The 19872-nt window shown below is 41.4% G+C and overlaps 1 protein-coding gene and 2 long non-coding RNA genes across 11 annotated transcripts; 2 read left to right on the top strand and 1 right to left on the bottom strand.

Annotated features, from left to right (window-relative positions):
* Window positions 1-1860: 1860 nt before the first annotated feature.
* Window positions 1861-5444, top strand: LOC103696559 (uncharacterized). Of its 4 annotated transcripts, none has more exons than XR_016398928.1 (3): window positions 1861-2368; window positions 2455-3288; window positions 4699-5224. It is a non-coding gene; the product is annotated as an uncharacterized LOC103696559 (long non-coding RNA). The 4 variants fall into 4 exon arrangements; XR_016398927.1 differs by lacking the exon at window positions 4699-5224 and adding an exon at window positions 3975-4664; XR_015974539.2 differs by lacking the exon at window positions 4699-5224 and adding an exon at window positions 3451-3959.
* A 3358-nt stretch (window positions 5445-8802) lies between these two features.
* LOC103696558 (protein NRT1/ PTR FAMILY 5.1-like) lies at window positions 8803-15560 on the top strand. Of its 6 annotated transcripts, none has more exons than XM_008778230.6 (4): window positions 8803-9284; window positions 11334-11551; window positions 12263-12819; window positions 14366-15560. In XM_008778230.6, the coding sequence occupies exons 1-4, from the start codon at window positions 9182-9184 to the stop codon at window positions 15240-15242; spliced, it is 1755 nt and encodes a 584-aa protein (XP_008776452.4). In that variant the 5' UTR covers window positions 8803-9181; the 3' UTR covers window positions 15243-15560. The 6 variants fall into 6 exon arrangements, with proteins under 6 accessions (XP_008776452.4, XP_026656744.4, XP_088570105.2 ...); XM_088713979.2 differs by having other exon boundaries at window positions 8816-9284; window positions 10658-11551; XM_088713978.2 differs by having other exon boundaries at window positions 8816-9284; window positions 10655-11551.
* Window positions 15561-16899: 1339 nt separating this feature from the next.
* Window positions 16900-18327, bottom strand: LOC103696561 (uncharacterized). Its single transcript, XR_016398929.1, has 2 exons — window positions 18093-18327; window positions 16900-17963 (listed from the first exon to the last, which is right to left on the bottom strand). It is a non-coding gene; the product is annotated as an uncharacterized LOC103696561 (long non-coding RNA).
* Between the last annotated feature and the right edge of the window lie 1545 nt (window positions 18328-19872).

Raw genomic sequence — 19872 nt, 5'->3', positions numbered from 1 at the left:
TAGGCCATTTTTATAAATGATGGTGTGATGGTTTATTGTGTATAAACTCTAACTTAATTTTCTCAATGTTATAGATAAATATTCCTATTTTTGGAGCATAATGCCGGGAATAGGTCTCACATAAGAGCTCCAGTTTTAGATGCTAGTTTTTACGTAATTACTACAAAGACTCTTTCTTATTTTAAAATCCTTCTTCCTCCTCTTCCTCTTATCCCCTCCTCCTTCTCCTTCCTTATCGTGCGGTGGTTGCCTACTCGACCCCCTTCATTGGTAGGAGCCACCTCTCCTGCGAAAACCTTAGCTCAAAATTTAACTCCACGATCTCTTCCACCTTGCCGTCGGTGCTTGCCGTCGTTGCTGCCGACCAGTTCCAATCAACAAACATGGCTGCTCTCAAATCCCAGTCGTTTGGTTGCATATCCCCTCTCTCCACCACCTCCATTGCCTCTCGGATAAACCGGCAATCTTGGAGTGGTGTTATCCACTTCTAGGAGGTGGCGTACGCCGTGGGTCGTGGAGGGGCTGCAGAGGTGGCAGCGAGGAGGTGGGGCAGGGATACCAAGCGGCGGAGACGGGCATGGTATAGATGGAGGAGGCCGGGTTGAATAAAGTAATCAAAAATAAAGAAAAGCAGCCATGCAATAACTGGTAACCGTTGCATACGTATTTTTATTTTTTACCCCCATGAAAAGGACGGCCAGGAATCATCACTTTTTTTCGTGAAACTAATAAAATGTGCCACAGCAAAACTCAATGTATTGTAGAAGACGAAGTAGAGTTTTGTTATCTAACAAAATAAAGAAAAAAAAAAAAAAAAAGGTGAGTTTTGTTCTTTCCAAAGATTTGACGTTTTTGGGCTCGAGTGACGCCCCCCTGTTTCAGGATATTTGGCTGATAGGGAAGAATGAGATAGCTTTTCAGGCCAAGCATGTTTTTAAGGAGGCCAATTTTATTGCAAATTGGATGGCCGCTTATGCGGCCAATCGAGTAGAGACGCTTATTATTTTTTTTTTTAATGAAGAGGGAGGCAGAGCCACCTGGCCTTTATTAGAAAAGAAAACTTTACATAAACTATTTATAAAGAATTTACAAAAAAAAATACAAAAGAGCAATAAAAATGTTTCACAAAAGATAGTGATCTACAAGTAGACCTGTAAACTATTCAACAAGCTGAATAATCTCCTAGGTGATTCGAAAGATCTCTGTATATTCAGTATACAACTATATAAACTTTGTATCCTGATATGAGTTAGCCTTCTTCTACAAAGACAAATTAATGTCTTTCAACATGCGGTACCAATGTTGCGAGATTATTCCAAAATTTTAGATGAGGATCAAGTAGCTTTTCTAAACACAGACACTTCTAGCTGAAAAAGGTTAACAAGATTTCATACAAAACACAATAGATAGAACTTGATTTATTTAAAAAAAAATTTGAGCATTTCACTCCTTCTATGTTTTTCAACAAATAGCAGCAATCAACTAATCCACAACTCTTCTCATTGGTTGTTGAAAATTTTCTGTCCACAAATCATAATTAGTGCTGATAGGCCATTCTCTCAGATTTAGCTGCCTTTTAATTATTGTCCATAAACTGCAGGCAAATGAGCACCTAATTAGTAGATTGGAGATTGTTTCGGTTCTTTTTTTCCATACAGTACACATCCATCACTAATTTGTCATCCTTTCTTAACAAGAATCTCTTCTGAGCGCAAGCCATATAAAAATTCTCACTTTTTTTTTGTAAAGCTGCCTTCCACAGGCTGTTATAAAAAGGACAGCGAAGGCCACTATTATTAAGAAATTTGTAGAAAAAATTTATTGTAAAACAACCTCCTGAGTTTCCACAGGGAGACATCACCCATTCGAGACGGTCTTACATGAGAGAGAGGGCTTCTTTGAGGGTATATAATTGATCCATTTGTTGTTTTGTAAGAGGTCCTCTTACTTTAACTTTCTAAGAGAGTGTTCTCTATGACTATTGCGAGGCAACCATGTAATTCTGCCTTACTCAATTAGCATAGAGCTCAGTAAATAAAGAAGAAAGCTTCAAAGGCCCCAGTCAGCTATCCTCCCAAGGGCGGATGTTCTTGCTATTTCCCAATTTAAATGATAAATAGTTTCAAAAGACTTTAAGTTGTTTACTGATGTCTTTCCAAATAGAAGATAAACTTTTGAGATTTTTTCTAATCCTCGTTCCAAATTACTTCCGGCGATAGGAAACTCTTTGAATAAGGTTTCATCAAGAAGAGTCATCCTCCTGCAAAAACTTTCAAGCCTATTTTGCAATAAATGCTAGGTCCATTTACTAGATATATTTTAGGCGAAGGCTGTCTATGGCAACTACTAATATAGTTGTTTTTTCCAGGTAAAAAGGTCTTCATATCTTATCTTCTCCTTAACTATCATCCAATTTTGTTCATACATTTTAATGCCCTTAAATAACTTGGACAGAGGGAGAAGAATGGTTTGGTTGGTGAGTCCTCGGAGTTATGGAGGTGCCGCAGTAATCGCATGCTTGCTCACAACAGGCACTTACAAGTCTTAGAGGTACCCCGAGAGAGAGCCTCGTCATCGGCATATGGGCTTTCTTTAAACTGAGCAGCGGAGAAGTGACTGGGGCTGGTCGGAGGATATGGTCTTGTACATCGGCTAGTTCAGCACCAATATATAGAGCTCCTCATCCTCCCCTCTCGTGCAGTTCCTCTTCGCCGTCCATAGCAGCAGCGAGCTCAGCGCCGCCTTCAGCCCCTTCAACTGCATCTCTTTTCCTTCTTGAGAGTAGGCATAGCATAATCAGCCCACCATCTATTCGACAAAAAACCCAGTTAGTCATAGTAGATCCTGGCCACCACCTGTTCGACATCTGCTATTAATATCTCCTAGTGTGAGCTATTGAAGATAAATCTCTCTCTTTTTTGTTGTTTTGTTCTCTTCCTGTGCATGGGACCAAATGATAAGATCGAAGATAGAGCTCTTTCTTTTAGTTTTCCTGTTTCTTTCTACGGTGGTTGTTCCTTCCAAACGAACGCATCATTTCTTCATGACTTGCTACTGTTTGATGATATTCCTATTTGAAACTTTTAATATTAAATTTACTTATGATAACTTTTGATGATGATTTCTTATTTGGTTGTTGATTGCAGTTGTCACCGCTAGTGCAGTACAGGATTAACTTGTATACTAAATTTGCAGCCCAAGGTCGTCGCAATTTCAAATGCATTTTCCTTTGCAAATCCAAAGGCTCCTGTTTATCCACGGCTCGCACAAGGAAGATCTTGGAATGAGGTAAGCTGATCATGGCCTGCTCCTTTTAATTTACTGCTTAATTTCTTTTTGTCTTTTGCTGGACTATCAAATGTTAAAGAGAATCTTTTATAGCACTTCGTTGGAGTTTTATTCTTTGTATGTGTTGCTAGTGTCACCCATGGCACCCACTATTGTCTCCAGATGAATGGAAATGGCCCTGGTAGCGAGGTTGAAAACTAGTGCAGATTTAGATATTGTGTTACATAAGAAAGTAGATATAATTCTCCAGTTCCCAGTTTGATAGTGTGTGGAGTCAACAGAACAAGATCTGTTAGTGGGACTGCAAAATCCCCTTCTTGTTTCAATGGTTTCTTTTTACCCCATATTAGACTAGTCCAGAATATGTCTACTGAGCACAACTTTTACCCTGTGCCCGAGGGCAGATTTGGATGAGCAACCATATGCCTAGATGACTTATTGTATCCTACTTCTGTTGAGCAATATTTCGAGTTATTGTCTGTTGCTATCTATTATAAGATGGCTTCCATGCTTGCATTTGTGTTTGGTCAGCCACAAGTTGTTTCAATTTAGTAAATAAAATAGAATCCACTTATCTTTACTCTAACCTCAACACAAATGAGTGCTTAGCTAACAATGAAATATGTGATATCATAGAGCTACAAATTGAGATTTGAATGTACTTCCTGTGGTGATAATATGAATAGGAGTGCAATGGCTGTTGAGAAAATGTGCCTCGAAACTTGAAACGACTGCAAATTGAATTTGGCTCAAGTTTGTTTGAAAAAGTCTGTGCCAACTGAATGGAGTCGACCCCTAGCATCTAGGAGTCGACTCATGTGAAGCTTGAGTCGACCCAGGGATGAGGGGGTCGACTCGCATCTGCCACATTGAAGAAACAGAGAGCAGTTTTTTGGGTTGCTTGCTGGAGTCGACTCCTGCAGGTTGAAGAAGTCGACTCTCTCAGGAAGACAGAGCGTGCCAGTTTCGGTGCTGATACTTGGAGTTGACCCGAGGATGTCCGAGTTGACTCGAACTTATCGGGAGTCGACCCCTGAAAGTGAAGAGTCGACTCCTGATCACGGGATTGATTGAAACGATGGCAAGATGGGTTTTTTTGACTTAGGGTTTCGTAGGGAAGTTTCCTTATGTGTTGAAAACCTATAAATAGGGTTTTTTGGTGAACCCTAGAGGTAATGAGAGCGGCTGTAGAGAGTTTCTTTTGGAGTCCTATCTCTCTTGTAAGCCCTAGGTGTGCAATCTCTAACGGAAAAGAGAAATCATTGTAACCTTTGCTGAATATATTGAAATCTGTGTGTGTGGCCTCCGTGGACGTAACCCGTATTGGGGTGAACCACGTAAAATTATTGTCTTTGTGATTATTTGATTTTATTCTCTACTACTTCTTCTTCTCGATTCGTCTTTCTGCAGTTTGGACGCAGGAAAGGGAACAGTACGATTGAGGGTGAGTCCTTTCATCGCACAACAATGGCATGGCACAGCGCAATCTACACTGGCATGGCACAGTTAATTTGCAGTGGAACAACACAGTTTATTAAATCTGAACTGGAATTCTATTCCAGTTGCTTGAAAAAGGTTAAAGAAAATATCTTAATTATATAAAGAATAGGGTCTCAACAATTTGATTCATGATAGTTGTAAATTTAGTTCCAAAATATCTCATCTTGATATGACACTAGAAACTCTTGTAAGGATCCACATAAAGTTGTGTAAAAAAAATGCACTTATGGCTCAATTTTGAGAGATATATATTAAGAAAGTAAAAGTGGATAATAAGCCTCTGACAAGATTTGATGGATGTTATATTTGATGGATGTTATAGAAGAATTGGAGATGTTATAGGAACATACATTATATTGCCTTCGATTTTTGTAATAAACTTATTAACATAATACACTTTATAAATTATTTTATTACTTTTGTATACAAATTTATATAATCATGATCTACAAACTTGATTTACTTTTGTTTTGCAGGTGGCGCCTGCTTAGGCATGGGATGAATTGCTTTGGACTTCAATTTTTCTTTTCTATGTTTCTGTCCACAGTTTCTAATAGATTGTAAAAATTACTTTTGGTTTATCACAACTTGTCCCAAAAACTTAAACTGATAGGATGAAATAGTTTTATTTATATATTTTATATTTTCTTACAAAATGAACAAAAGAGCACAAAGACTTGGGTATCGACCGGACTAGACTAGTGCGCGCGCTTCCTTCTACCAACGACGTATCATCTGGAAATTTTAGCAGTACCTTGAGACTTTAAGCATGCTCTTATCCTTAGAAAAGATAAAAGATAAGGAAGGTCACTATGTTCCTTGAAAACAAAATTTGAAAAAGGATAGTAAGAGGGGAGAAAAAGAAGATATTGGTCGTATCACTTCTTTTGTATCTCTCCAAGACTCCCAACACCAGCACAGCTAGGTATTATGGCAGAGATATTACCATCAATCGTCTAATTTTAATTTTTTAATAGAAAAATTGCAGAAACAACCCTACAAATTTAGGCTATTTACAGTTAAATCTCAAATTTTAAAAAGTATTATTTAGCTGCTATAACTTCAAAATTATTGCAATGTAGTCCGGCCGTCTGTTACAAAACATTATCACGTGAGAGTCAGCCTCGATAAAATCGCAAAACTGTCATTCCCACTAATTTTGCAAGAGGTTCATCTTTCGACATGAATTGAGGATAAGGGGAAGGAGAGCCACGTAGACAGAGCGCTTTGAGATCGGCGCAAATGGATGAATGACAAAAGATATAGCACTTCGAGTTGTGTGCATATAGCCGAATGAGAAAGGATGAGGTGTTTCGATATATGCAAGCGAATGAATGATAGAGGATGTGGTGCTTTGAGATGTGTGCGGAGTAGATGAATAATAGAAAATAAAGATCTATGCACGTATATGGATAATATAGGATGAAGTACTTTGAGATCTATGTAGGCCGATAGATAACAAAGGATGGAGCACTTTAAGATCTGCATAGGTGAATGGATAATAGAGGATGAAGTGCTTTGAGATTTGCGCAGACAGGTGGATAAGAAGAGGATGGATTGCTTTGAAATCTGTGCAAGTGGATGGATTACAAAGACTAAAGCACTTGAGATCCGTGTAGATAAATGGATGATAGAAAATGAGGTGCTTTGAGATCTGTGCAAATGAATATATGATAGAGGACATGGTGCTTTGGGAGCTGTGCATGTGGATGGATGATAGAGGATGGATCATTTTGAGACCTATGCGGATGGATGAATGATAGAGGATGGAGTATTTTGGGGTCCGTATAAGTAGATAGATGGCAAAAGATGGAGTACTTTGAGATTTGTGCAAGCGGATGGATGATAAAAAGGACGAAGCTCTTTGTGATATGTGTAGGTAGATGGATGTTAGAGAATGAAACGCTTTAAGATCTATGCAGACCAATAAATGATAGAGGACAGAATGCCTTGAGATCTATATAGGTGGATGGATAGTAAAGGATGAAGTGCTTTATTAAATAAAATAGTCTTACAATCATTTGGGTTCGGGTTGTCTATTTCATGCAAAAGAGTGATTGATCTTCTGTCGCAACATAAATCATTGGACGACGCTATGCACAAATCTAAAATTACTCCAAACTCCTTCAATCATCCTCTATATAGGTCTCGAAGCAATTATTGCACGTTCCAAGAGTAAATTCTAGCAAAGGAAGATGAATCCTTCGTATCCAAGAGAAATCGGTTGATTGCTGCAAAAAATTTTCAGTGCATTTTATACTCGCAGCTTGTACAATTTAGTCAAGATCAATATAAAAGGTCCCCATCTATCAAGTGACATTTACCGTAAAGCTAAAGAAAAGAAAAAGAAAGCCAAACCCTTTTTTTTTTTTTGATGGGGGTGATGAAAGGGAAAGCCAAACCAATTCAGTCCTTCTGTACATGCAGTAAGGTTCGCTGTTTCGCTTTTTGCGAGCTATATTTTATTCCTTTTCAACTGCCGTCACCTTTGTGCGTATGGTTACCGGTGGCACGTCCGCCAAAAGTCGCTGCCCGCTGCATTTGCGAGCCAAGATTCCGCCGTATGGTCAGTGCTCTGATGGACGTTACAATCTTCCGTTACGTCCCTGCGAGTGCTCGTGATGCACAAATGCATGGGCTGTGATGCACAAATGCATGGGCTGTGTTATTTCTCATATATAAATTTAATAATACCTCCCATTAAGCACAATGAAAAATCTAATCCACCCAAAACCATGTCTAAGAAGAAACGAATGGATGTGAATGATAGTAACTATTAGTCCAATAATTGGCTCCATTTGTTTCTGCCACTTTTAGGGATTCATTGGCAGCCACAAAAACAGTCAAGATACGGTCAGACCAATAGTTATCCAAGAGTTGTCCAAGAGTTGCCATACATGCATACTCGAGTTGTGATCCTCTCTATTTGATGTTTTTGGTTGCATTGATCTGTACATCCTTTGGTGACCACCACATCATGTGATCATAGAGAAAAATATCTATCAAACATTTAAAAGCAAACTGTCTTGTATAACATGTAACTTGGTATTAGGGATGCAAATAGGTCGGATCGGATCAGATTATGAGTGATCCCGACCTAACCCGATTTCTTGTCGAGTCCTAATTTTGGACCTATGGGATCGAGTCAGGTCGGATCCACCGCTACAATTTTTGACCCAATAGGTCATTCGGGTCGGGTCGGGTCCGTGTATAACCCAGACTCAACCCGAAAAATTTGGGTCCGATTCGGATCCGAGTCGGGTCCGATTCGGATTAACCCATCCATAGCTTCAGAATTTGTATTTGCACCCCCGTGAGGTGCAGCCGCGAGCCCAAATAATTTTACAGGTTCGGGTTGGATAAGGTCGGATCGTAAAATTAAAATCCAAAATTACCCAAATTTTAAATGGTCGGTCGGATCTGAATTCCGTAAACCCAGACTCGACCTAAGAAATGAAATGGATCCAATTTTAGAATCCGACCCGGACCCATGGGTCCTCCAAAATGAATCGAATCGGATCAGGTCTAAGCAGGTCGGATCATGGATCAACCCGATCTATTTGCAGCCTTACTTGACATGGCCTGTTGGGATATACTCCACTGAGCCCTGCATTGTTTATTTTCAGCTCTTCCATCCGCCTTAATTCTCAGTTTTGGTTGTTTTGGTGTTTTTGCTTGAGAACCACTTTGTACCAGCTGAGGCCCCTTCTTTGGTTCTGTTTGTTTCTTATTTTTGTTTTAGCTGCTCTCTTCTGTTTGTTTCTTTTGGTTGCTGACTCTCTTGCTCAGATAGTAATAGACCTTTCTCTCTGCATCTCTTTGCTTAATTTTCAACAAAGGCTGGGAGGTTTATTACCTCCTTTTCATTAAAAAAACAAAAAAAAAAAAGAAACTTGGGGTGACCTGCCGTATCCTATTTGGCAGCCTTCCATCTCCGTGATTAAATGATGTGGCTGCCATGTGGCTCTCCATGGTTTAAAATATGCACCACAAAGGATCACGCGCCTCTGTTGTAAAAAAGGGGTCTGTATTTTAGAAGAGAAGGGCATATATTCATCATCAAATCACTGGAACCATAACTAAAGGCTGAGGGGAAAAAAATACAAAGTATATGGAAAAAAAAAGAAGAAAGAAAGTGGAGCAAACGCGTCCTACATAACCTAGCCGCTTTGGTGCTCGCCTATAGCTTATTTAAGTGATAAGCTCCCCAGCACTTGTGGTAGGTAGCTTCCATCTTGAGTCCAATCTTCCTTCTTCTTCTTCTTCTTCTTCTTCTTCTTCTTCTTCGGAGAAGCACAAAGGGTATCCCCTCTATCCTTCATCCAACTCCTAGGCAAGGTCTCGCTTCTCTCTTTCTCATCGCAAAGTCTCAAGTCCTCCCCGCGGTTCTCTAATGGAAGAGAAGGGCTACACGCTGGATGGCTCTGTTGATCTCCGTGGGCGACCGGTTCTTGCTTCTCAAACCGGCAGGTGGAGAGCGTGTGCCTTCCTAGTAGGTATGTCTAGCTGCATCCATATCCCTTCATGTTTTCTAGGGTCATATCACGATATCGTTTCTTTATTACAGCAATCTGTTTCGAATTAATCATCTTAATTTATAGGTAAATAAATGAATGTTTTCCTATTCTTTTGATTGAAGGAATACTTTCCCCTAGATTCCACAAACGGATTTGTTTCTAAACATAACACGCGTGTATCTTTAGCTTTATCTATGTCCCTCCCCAAACCCAGCACCTAGATCGGCTACATGACATGGCCACATATTATTTAGGACAAATCACTAGAGAATATGCAATATCTGAAAATTTATTACAACCTCAATATTATTAAATAATAATTATCTCAATTCATAACAAATAATAAAACTAGAACAATTAGAAAATTTAATCATCCAGCTGGTTTTAGTAATAGCCTATCTATTCATCTTTTTATCCTTAATTCTAACTACAACTAAGTACCCAGTATCTTACAACTCTGAAAGAAAAAGAAAAAATATGGTGTGAGTTTTACCACCCACTGAAAATCTTCAAAGCACCACATCCATTAGTCTGATTATGCAAATATAAATTATACTCATATGTACATTCATCATAGTATTAATTACAAGCATACATGATTAAAATATGGTTTAATGAAAAAACCATTTTAAAAGAATTCTTACATCTTACTTATCTTAATCATTAGCATATCATATATATACACAAAATATCTATAATCAAACAGATGAATGTACAAAGATTCTTACCTCTATGCCAACAATCAAGATAGACTAATCACCTGTCGACACCGCGATCTATGAATCCAGATGCGCAGAACCCTACTCGATATTTTCTTGCTCTAAAGATTGTTCTCCTATAGAACCAAATCAATATAAAAAATTATCTGAGGTATTTAACAACCCAGAACCCTCTACTGGTCCACTAAAGGATCCACCATCACGTAGCAATCTCAAACAAAGCTACTACCAAATCTTTTTAACCAAGAATTTTTTCGGATCAACTAGAGAGAAAAAACACCAAGATAGAGAGAGAAGTCAAGTTATAAACTCATGACCCCTCATAGGGTTATATAATGCTAACCCGAAACCTTCGTACAGCTGCATAATGCCGACCCAAGGCCAATACCGGCTCGAAGCTTCATGTCACGCAACATTGGTCGGGATCCCTCTAATGGTCAGGCCGACTTTACAAAGTACCTAGACCCGCCACTATCCACTAAAATATGTAGAGAGAGAAAAAATGATAAAGAGAGAGAACAAGAGAGAAGAACTAGAGAGAGGAGAGAGAAAATAAGAGAAGAAGAAGAGAGCTATAAGGCCATTTCTCCTTCCCTCCCTCTCTTTCCTGAAATAGGCACTTGGTGGCAGCAGTCGCTCGTGGTCGATGATCCTAGCAGCCGACAACCCACGGCGTCATCGGCGGCGTGCCACAACCGACAACGATCGATAAAAATGGAAGAAAAAGATGAAATAGGGGATACACTATTCACGATTATTCCGGCGACTCACTGACCGGATTTCGACAAACAGACGGTGGCATAACAACCAAAAGAATGAGAGAAATGCCAACCACCACGACTCACTTTCGGCGAGCTCTCCCGGCCGGATCGACAGTGAAATCTCCGAGATCCTTCGTGGTAACAAACTAAAAATTGCTCTCAAATTTGGCTACGATGGAGGATGGCTTCGAAGGTGGAGTGAGGTTCGTTTAAATAGGCATGGAGGCTAGGGTTCCTAGCCTCCGATGCAGATGAAGAGGAGTCGGAGACGGTCTCCTCTTCCGACTCAAAGAGGAGAACTTGTTCCCTTTTTGCCTATTTCAGTGGTGGATAGGGCAAAGCATCGGGTCTTACAATCTCCCCATATCCTTCATATATGTTTGGTAAGGAGAGAGATCATGGAAGTTTAGTTGAGTGGTTAGAGTAGTATGGAAGGGATCCTTGCTGTGCTTCTTTGTAGCTATAATGAAGTACTTTTTTCCCAAAAATTTCTTTTTACTAGATAGGTTTGCATGAAAGCTACTTTGTCTCCTCAAATGATCACGCAGGCTATGAAGCATTTGAAAGGATGGCCTTCAATGGCATCGCCTCAAATCTGGTGGTTTATTTGACAACCCAACTACACGAGGACACAGTCTCATCAGTGAGGAGCGTTAACAACTGGTCGGGTTCAGTTTGGATCACGCCGATCCTTGGAGCCTACATCGCCGATACCTACTTCGGCCGGTTCTGGACCTTCACAATTTCGGCTCTCATCTACGTCTCAGTAAGTGATAATTGCAACCATAATTCCAATTTAAGGAACTAAGCATGGTGTAATAAGAACATGCAGCTTCATCATCGGCTGGTGAAGGTTGGAGTGTGACAGGAAGCTAGGTGACATCACGGGGAGTAATTTATTTATTTATTTTTGTTGTGGGAGGACGGGCCTATGATTTGGATGGCAACTAGAATGCATGATTGGAGATGGAAAATGCACGAGTTTGTTCTGGTTCGCACATTCATTATGATTTAATTTTGAAAGACAAGGGAGTGATGAACCCAATCCTCATATCAATTGTCTCATTCCCCGGAGTTGCTTTCCTTCCACCCACCAGCTTGGTGACGGGGAAAGCCAACCTACCCCAACACGGCTAGGGCCTACAGTTGCTTCATCATCAGGGAAACATGATAGACCTTGCTCCATTAATGACATGTATAGAAGAGGACACCCGTGATAAGAAAACACAACGAACCAGCAACTAGAAAATAAGTTTTAGAATTAGTATCACATAAACTTCAATTTGGTTTTATTCTTTTTCCTTCTTCAAGTGGAATCAGGCCTCCAAAGGTTGTGGAATCCCTAATAATGTAAGATAATTTGGCGAGCAGTACGTCGATGATCTCTGCTGACCCATGTAGTGCCACTTTATCTTAATGGTATGTGGGCCGTGTTTTGCTGCAACACCTTTACACCCTCTTCCTTCTGCTGCCGCAGGGCATGGTCCTCTTGACATTGGCGGTCTCCCTCAAGTCTCTAAGGCCAACTTGCACCCATGGGATCTGCAGCAAGGCGACGCCATCTCAGATCGCCTTCTTCTTTGCATCACTCTACGTCATTTCCATCGGAGCTGGGGGGACCAAGCCTAACATATCCACATTCGGCGCGGACCAGTTTGATGACTTCGACCCCGACGAGAAGAAGCTAAAGCTGTCCTTCTTCAACTGGTGGATGTTCAGTACCTTCATGGGGGCCCTCATCGCCACCCTCGGCCTCGTGTACATCCAGGAGAACTTGGGGTGGGGCGTGGGGTACGGCATCCCCACCGGCGGGCTCATGGTCTCCCTCCTCATCTTCTATTTTGGCACGCCGAATTATAGGCACAAGGTTAGGAGGACTGAGAGCCCAGCGAAGGAGATTTTTAAAGTTTGTTCTACCGCTTTCGCTAATCGAGGGTTCGAGCTACCTGATGACCCGGCGGCGCTCTACGAGCTCGAGCCGCAGCATTATATGATCGCCGGAAAGCGGCGAGTGCACCACACTTCAGCTTTCAGGTAATTAAGCTCTCATACTTCGCTCGAAGCGGGCGATTCTAAGCTTTGGTATATTAACATACTAATTCTGTCAAGTAGAAAACCCTAGGATTTACTCAGTTGCGACCCAAATGGTTGCACCATGGATTTTCCGAGTAAGGCTGTTCTGTGTTCGTGGTGTCCGAGAATTGGACTGTGCTGAATATAGTACAGCCTGCAGCAGCAAATTTAGATGGGCTGCATGAGATGGATCAGATTTACTGTGGACCTAAGATAAAATTATTTCAGATGGATTTATTTCATCTTAAGATAAAATTATTATTAAATGGATACATTTTATCACAGGTTCGTCGTGGATCTGGTTCATCTAATAAATTTTATTGCGTAATAATTTGACACCTGAACGGCGATAGTTGACGTTGAGTTCGGAAGTATGCGGAGTAAAGCAAGGACGTGGTTCCCAATTAAGGGGCGAAGCCCAACCTGAATTGCACCAATATTCTGCTACGTCGGATAGGTTGGTGGGTGGGTATAGTAGGGGTGTTAATGGAGAATAAAACCGCGCTTTCCGGTGGCCGACCTGAAGGGACTAGTGGAGAACGTAATCATGAGAAACGACTGCAGTTGTCTGCTTGAAACTTTAGCAGAATCAAATCAAATTTTACAACATTTTAGAAAGAGCAATGCTTAAGGAATTTGCGAAAGATTCTTATTTGAAAGTAATTATTCGAATAAAATGTACAGCTTTTTTTTTTTTAAAGAAAATCCTCTCCCACAAATTTGAAAGCCCTGACATTCATAAAAATTCTTGCCTGACATCATTGGAGAGTGAAAAGGAAATTAAAGAAAAGAAAGGCCTAATTGGCATCAAGCGAATTTACATTATACTCACTGAGCCATCTGTAAAAAACTTTTTCTAGAGCTAATTGGCATGAGACCAAAGGCTGGTGCTGTACTGACCCATCAGATAGTCGGATGAGCATTGAACCCAATTTATATTCTCCAGGCCGAGTTCACTTAAGCCTTACCACTGACTAATTTATTGGGCCTGGGCTTTGGCCATGTCTTTGACTGGAGTATCATGACAAAGACTCAAGCAAACTGTATCTTTAGCGCAAAAGAATGATTAACCTTTCTTTGCAGGAAAACACCACTGGATCATCCACCGCATAGATCAAAAAGCGCTTGGATATCCATCATTCATCTGTTGATATAGATATCAAAGCAAGCAACTGATGATCCAACGGTGAATTCACGCAAAGAAAGGTTAATCATTCTATCGCACGAAAAATACACCCTGCTATATACACACCCTCAAAAAAGAAGCCTAAGTCTAAAATCACCTAGGACTTGTTATTTGAGCCTGGCCGTGACCTTAATGTGCAAGCCTAAGTCTTTAAGTTCTTCAAGCCGGGAAAATTGATGGCATGAAGGCAACCCAACCCCCATAGAATGGCATACAGCATCGCATTTTATTTGTAGTACGTGGCAAGATTCATGGGCATGTCTAGAGGACTTCAACAAGGCTCACTTCATCACCCTGTTAGTGATCCTGAGTAGTTTATAGGTTTCTAGACAAAGCAGCATTGAAGGAAGGGACCAAAGCCTGCACAGTGAACCAAGTGGAAGAGACCAAGCTGGTGTTTGGCATGAGCATCATCTGGCTCGCCACCCTCATCCCCAACATCATCACGGCCCAGGTCGGCACCCTCTTCGTCAAACAAGGCACCACCCTGCGCCGAGTCCTCGGCCATGGCTTCCAGATCCCCGCCGCTTCTCTCGGGAGCTTCATCATCATTTCCATGCTCCTCTCCATTCCCATATACGACCGCTACTTCGTCCCCTTCATGCAGCGCCGCACCGGGAACCCCCGAGGCATCACCCTCCTGCAGCGGCTCGGCATCGGGTTTGGCTTCCAAGTTCTCGTGACAGTTGTTGCCTCCCTCGTCGAGCTCAAACGAATGCATGTCATCAAGTCGCACGGTATGAATGGCCCCAAAGACATCGTGCCCATGAGCATCTTCTGGCTGCTGCCTCAGTACATTTTGCTAGGGGTGGGCGACGTCTTCAACGCCGTCGGATTGCTGGAATTCTTCTATGATCAGTCCCCAGAGGACATGCAGAGCTTGGGGACGACGTTCTTTACTAGCGGGATCGGCGTCGGCAACTTTCTCAACAGCCTTTTGGTGACCGTCGTCGATAAGTTGACGAGGAGAGGTGGAGGGAAGAGCTGGATCGGGAACAACTTGAACGACTCGCATCTGGACTACTACTATGGATTTCTGACGGCTATCTCAGTGATCAATATGGTGGTCTTCATCTGGGTTTCGATCATGTACAACTACAAGAAGGAGACGTTGGAGATGACGGAGGGGAAGGCGCCGCTGTGCGTCCAGATGGAAGGGAAGGACGTCGTGGATGCGCCCCCAAGTTCTCTAGGTTAGTAGGTTTGCGAGTGTGACAGTAATTGCTTGCAGCCTTCTAATGACTGTAGGATGGATCTATGGGACTACGGTTTGTTTCCATTTGGCTGATGCTCTGTTAAAATGAAATCCTTCACCATCGGTTTGTAGGTCGATTGGTCATTCTCTTAAGGCATTGGAGCTAGGTGGAATTAATATATTTTCTTTAGGCATTGGAGCTAGGCTCAAGCATATATAGTTGTCGGTCGTAATATATTTTCTTTGTTTTTAGGCCCTCGGGCCTCCCATGTTACCCGGAAAAACCGAAAAAAAAAGAAGAGGTGGAATGGCGTTGCTAGAGCTCCGGATTTTCTCTTAAATATACTGCTTGTTATATGGATGTGCACACAAATTTCAAAATGTCAACAAGAGTTGGGTCCTGTGGTTGGAACCAATACTCAAGGACTTGCTCTTGATTAAAACTTAGGTGTGGCATTACCACCGTATTTTTCAAAAATAAAAACAAAAAAAGGAATATTTATCTATAGCATTAAGATAAGTTGGAGTTTATAGGCAATAAACCATCACCAAGGGCGGCCCAATATATTTGGGGCCTAAGGCAAATCCAATGAATGAGGCCTCTTTTTTTAATAATAATTTTTTTTAATAAGTATAAAATATTTAAAAAAATGATATGAAAATAGATATCTATCAAGTACACTATTTCAACAAAGATACATGAATCTAATAAAGATAGACAAGAAATCTTTTTAATTTAATATTATTTTTGAATGGAAGTATAGAAAAGTAATTATCCTAAAAAAAGGGCCATGAAACTGATTAAATAACTGAGATCATGCTTGGCAATATTGTTTATCATGTCAAGCAAGAGCAGAATAGGAAAAGGTCATCCCATGGCACTTCAGGGTCAAGATAAAGAAAAGAATTTGTCCAAAAAGGAACCTCTCTATAAGAGAAAGTAGGGGCATTATGGGAAATTGACTCCATCTAATTAATAAAATTGACTCCATCTAATTAATAAAAGTCCCATCCCACCATCTCCCCTTCAAGTGAGTACCCAAGCAGCAACCGCAACATCACAGCACAGCAGCCATTCAACCCCCTCCCTCCTTCTCTCTCTACCACCCAAGAGGGGAGAAGAGACCGAGAGGAGAAAATTAAAAGAATCTCCACCCTCCAAGAAGTCCATTTCCAATCCCCCTTTCTTCCAGATGGCCCAGCTGGATCAGGAGTAATGTGAGGAAGGAAAACCAAGACCAAAACCAAACAAGAGAAGGGATGAAAGATAGGAGTGGCTTCAGGCGTGTATCAAGCCAACCAAATCCCTCCTCTCTCTCTCTCTCTCTCTCTCTCTCTCTCTCCATCCAAAACAAAACTACCGTCCCCAACTTCCTAAATTTCCCCTCTGTAGGCCAGGAAACTCTAGCTCCACCTCCCTTCCATCAAGGGGGAAGACTCGTAGCCAGCTTCTTTTTCCGTTTTATATAGGGCCTTTGCTTCATTTTGGTCACGATCAGACCCAGAAAACTTCCCTCCCTCCTTCCCTCCCTCTCTCTCTCTCTCTCTTTCTCCACCTCCGGGGGGCCTTCCATTGGCCCGGGGCCTTAGGCGACCGCCTCGGTCGCTTAAGGCTCGGGCCGGCCCTGTCCATCACACCATCATTTATAAAAATGGCCTATTACATTCAACAAATCTTTATTACCATTAATAATTTTAAGACAGCAAATTTATGACCATTACATTCAACAAATCTTCATGGCCGTTGATTATAATAAAAAGACAGCAAATTTATGAATTAACATAGTTTAATATATATATGAGACACAATTAGATATGAATTTCATAATAAAGCCACCAAGCAAAACAAATTAATTCGCTTTCCTGCAATTCATGCGAATCTCGCCCCGGTTGCCTGTCAGTGGACTAATATTTCCCATCTTCAACATAGACACGGCAAAGTCAGCCCAAAAGGCATAGGGGTTAGCACTATAGAAACTGACCAAGCCATCGCTTACACCCTGACCACGCTTGAATAGCTGTTGGGGCGTGACAGTTTGACCGTGCCTTTTCTAATGACGAAGTCATATCCAAATATGTTGAGCTAAAAACCATATTTTCTGCTTCTAAATTTAAATAAATACGATCAATCATATCGAGAGGAAATGGTGTTGAGGTTGGGCTATGGCAGTGGCTGGCAGCACGGTATAATTTGAAGCCTTTGGTTGGAGAAGAATTAGAGGTGTTCGATAACAAGTGGCTGGGAGATCCGAGTAACAATATGAGAGAAGGATCGAGATATGGAAGACAGTTTTTGCACCAAACTCCAGTTGTTCCTTGCTTCTATTTTTGCGTGTTTCTGAAAGCAATAAATCTTTGCTTTAAATTTTTTTGATTTTTTTTTGGAAATAATTTGAGAAAATTAGGAGGTTTTTTGGTACTGGGATTTTTGAAACAGAAACAAAAGAAATACCAAAGGGGCCTCTATATTATTCCATTTGCACGCGCCCCATAATTTCTCATTCAGAAGAAAACGAGAGAGCAACTCACCGCCGCGACGGAGTCACGAGCTGCAATTGCCAAGATATCCGCACACGACACAACATTGCCATGGCATGCTTCGTTGACGGCGTTCTTGATCTCGTCGACCACATCGAATCCCCTCACGGAGTTCAAGTTAGGTTTCGCGGTCTTCTCTCCAGTGAAACCAGGTGCATCATCCAACAGAATCGATCCATCACAACCCTGCAAAACAAAATATATATATGCACATCAAATCAATACTCTCTGCTTTCCTTTTAAGAAATAAACGAATGAAAGAAAGAAATTAGTGATAAACAATTCCGGACAAATGGGATGACAAGCTAGCTTTACGTTAACGAAGCAGTCGTGGAAGTGCAGTCGGAGCAAAGACGCTCCCATGCGTGGTTCCCGCGCCACCGCTCTCTCCACCACTGCCTTTATGGCGGGCAGTGCTTCTGGGCATACGTGGTCGTAGAAGTCGGGGCATAGCTGAGCCCTCGATGCGAGAGCTAATGCAGCTATTAGGAGGACAAGCATGGAGAAACTGCAACCGGCCATGAGGATTTGTGATGATATCTATGGCGCTCTTGTTAGCTAAAGGATCTGGACGGGTCTTTATATAGACGAGAGTTAAGATATTTTTATTCCTCCATGGCAGCATACGAGGTTCGATAGCGTAAAAAGAGAGTGCTTGACTTCGTCTATAGATAGATGTTTCCTCCGACTTATATCAGAAAAAAGACTTCGTCTACAGATGTTGTTTTTCTTCCTTCTACTTAGTCTGCAGGTTCCGGTGATTGGACGCGACAAATCTGCTAGATTTACGTGGTTTCGAACCTATCTCGACAAGTCTGCAGGTTCCTTCCTCTCTACTATTCGAGAAACCTCTCTGTTTTCATGAACCTGCTACAGGTCCGTAAGCTAGATAAATAATGCATATTGTCCGCGACTTCTCCTAATTGCATAAGAAAGACAGAAACGGTATTTAGATCGCAGGCGACTGATCGGCTGCGCGGTCACCCAACATTCCTCGAGTATATCGATGGAGTGGCCATTATCAATAGCCCATCTGACCTCCGGCGGCACCACCTTCCTCTTGACTATTCATGAAACCTCTCTGTTTTCATAAACCTGCTACGGGTCCGTAAGCTAGATAAATAATGCATATTGTCCGAGACTTCTAATTGCATCAGAAACGGTATTTAGAACGCGCAACACACACTAAACTACTCACGTGAGGCATTTATTTAGTTAATCATGCCAAACTGACCTGTTCCAAATTTCAATGCAAGCGGGTAGCATCATGTGTCTGCTAGAATTTGCCTAGAAACATTTTCATTCTTCCTTTTGAGAAGAACTTGCCTAGAAACATGCTGTAACCTGCATATTGGTAGCGACAAAAGCCTAATATATTGAGTTGCTACAGAAATGTAAACCTCAAACATGATGGATCAAATAAATATGACTCCAATTTAAGGAATGAAATATGAATGTGTCAACTAGGCAGTAGCTGCTGAAATCACTATATACCTACTTCCAACTGCTTTTTATTTTATTTTTCTTCGCTTCATTTATTTTCTGTTTCCTTCTTGGACAAGAAAACTGTCTTTTCTCAATGCATGCCCTTCTGGTTGGTTCAAATAGAAATTATACCCTAGGGCCCGTATACTAGCTCAATAGTATACAAGACCAATTATTTTTTGCCACATTGAATGCCTGGCCACCTCAGCATTAGAAAGGAAAAGAAGGAGGAAGCGCGCACTCCACCCCCTCTCCGAGTGGATAGAGCTCTAGCAGTTGTCCTCTTCAGAGCGAACAGCGAAGTGTTGGCGTTGTCCATGTCTTGATCGCCTGAGCAAATGGTAGAAAGCTAGTGCCTCCTATATCCTCCATCTCCTGAGATTAGTGAGAGTTGTTCGTCTTCAAGATTAATAGTGTGGTAGCTATCCATAGTGGTATACGATTTTGCTTTACAAAAGTTGGATTTGTAGCGGCTATTTTTGGCAAGTTGGCAGGATTAGCCACTGGAGCATGCTTCGAACAATGCACGGTCTCTGGTTTTCTTTCAGCCAGTCTTAGTAGAATCGGACCAAAAGCTAAAAATCACTACGTATCACACTCAGCCACACAC

This window comes from Phoenix dactylifera, chromosome 17 (genome assembly GCF_051530095.1).
Source record: "Phoenix dactylifera cultivar Ajwa chromosome 17, Ajwa_hap1_PhDact_Kaust_v1.1, whole genome shotgun sequence".
NCBI classification, from domain to species: Eukaryota; Viridiplantae; Streptophyta; class Magnoliopsida; order Arecales; family Arecaceae; genus Phoenix; species Phoenix dactylifera.
This window is presented reverse-complemented; position numbering and strand designations above follow the sequence as displayed.

Coding starts and splice junctions, on each gene's coding strand:
- LOC103696558 (XM_008778230.6), top strand. CDS start 9,182: ATGGAAGAGAAGGGCTACACGCTGGATGGCTCTGTTGATCTCCGTGGG. Junction 9,285..11,333: donor AGCGTGTGCCTTCCTAGTAG/GTATGTCTAGCT, acceptor ATGATCACGCAG/GCTATGAAGCATTTGAAAGG. Junction 12,820..14,365: donor CACCACACTTCAGCTTTCAG/GTAATTAAGCTC, acceptor AGTAGTTTATAG/GTTTCTAGACAAAGCAGCAT.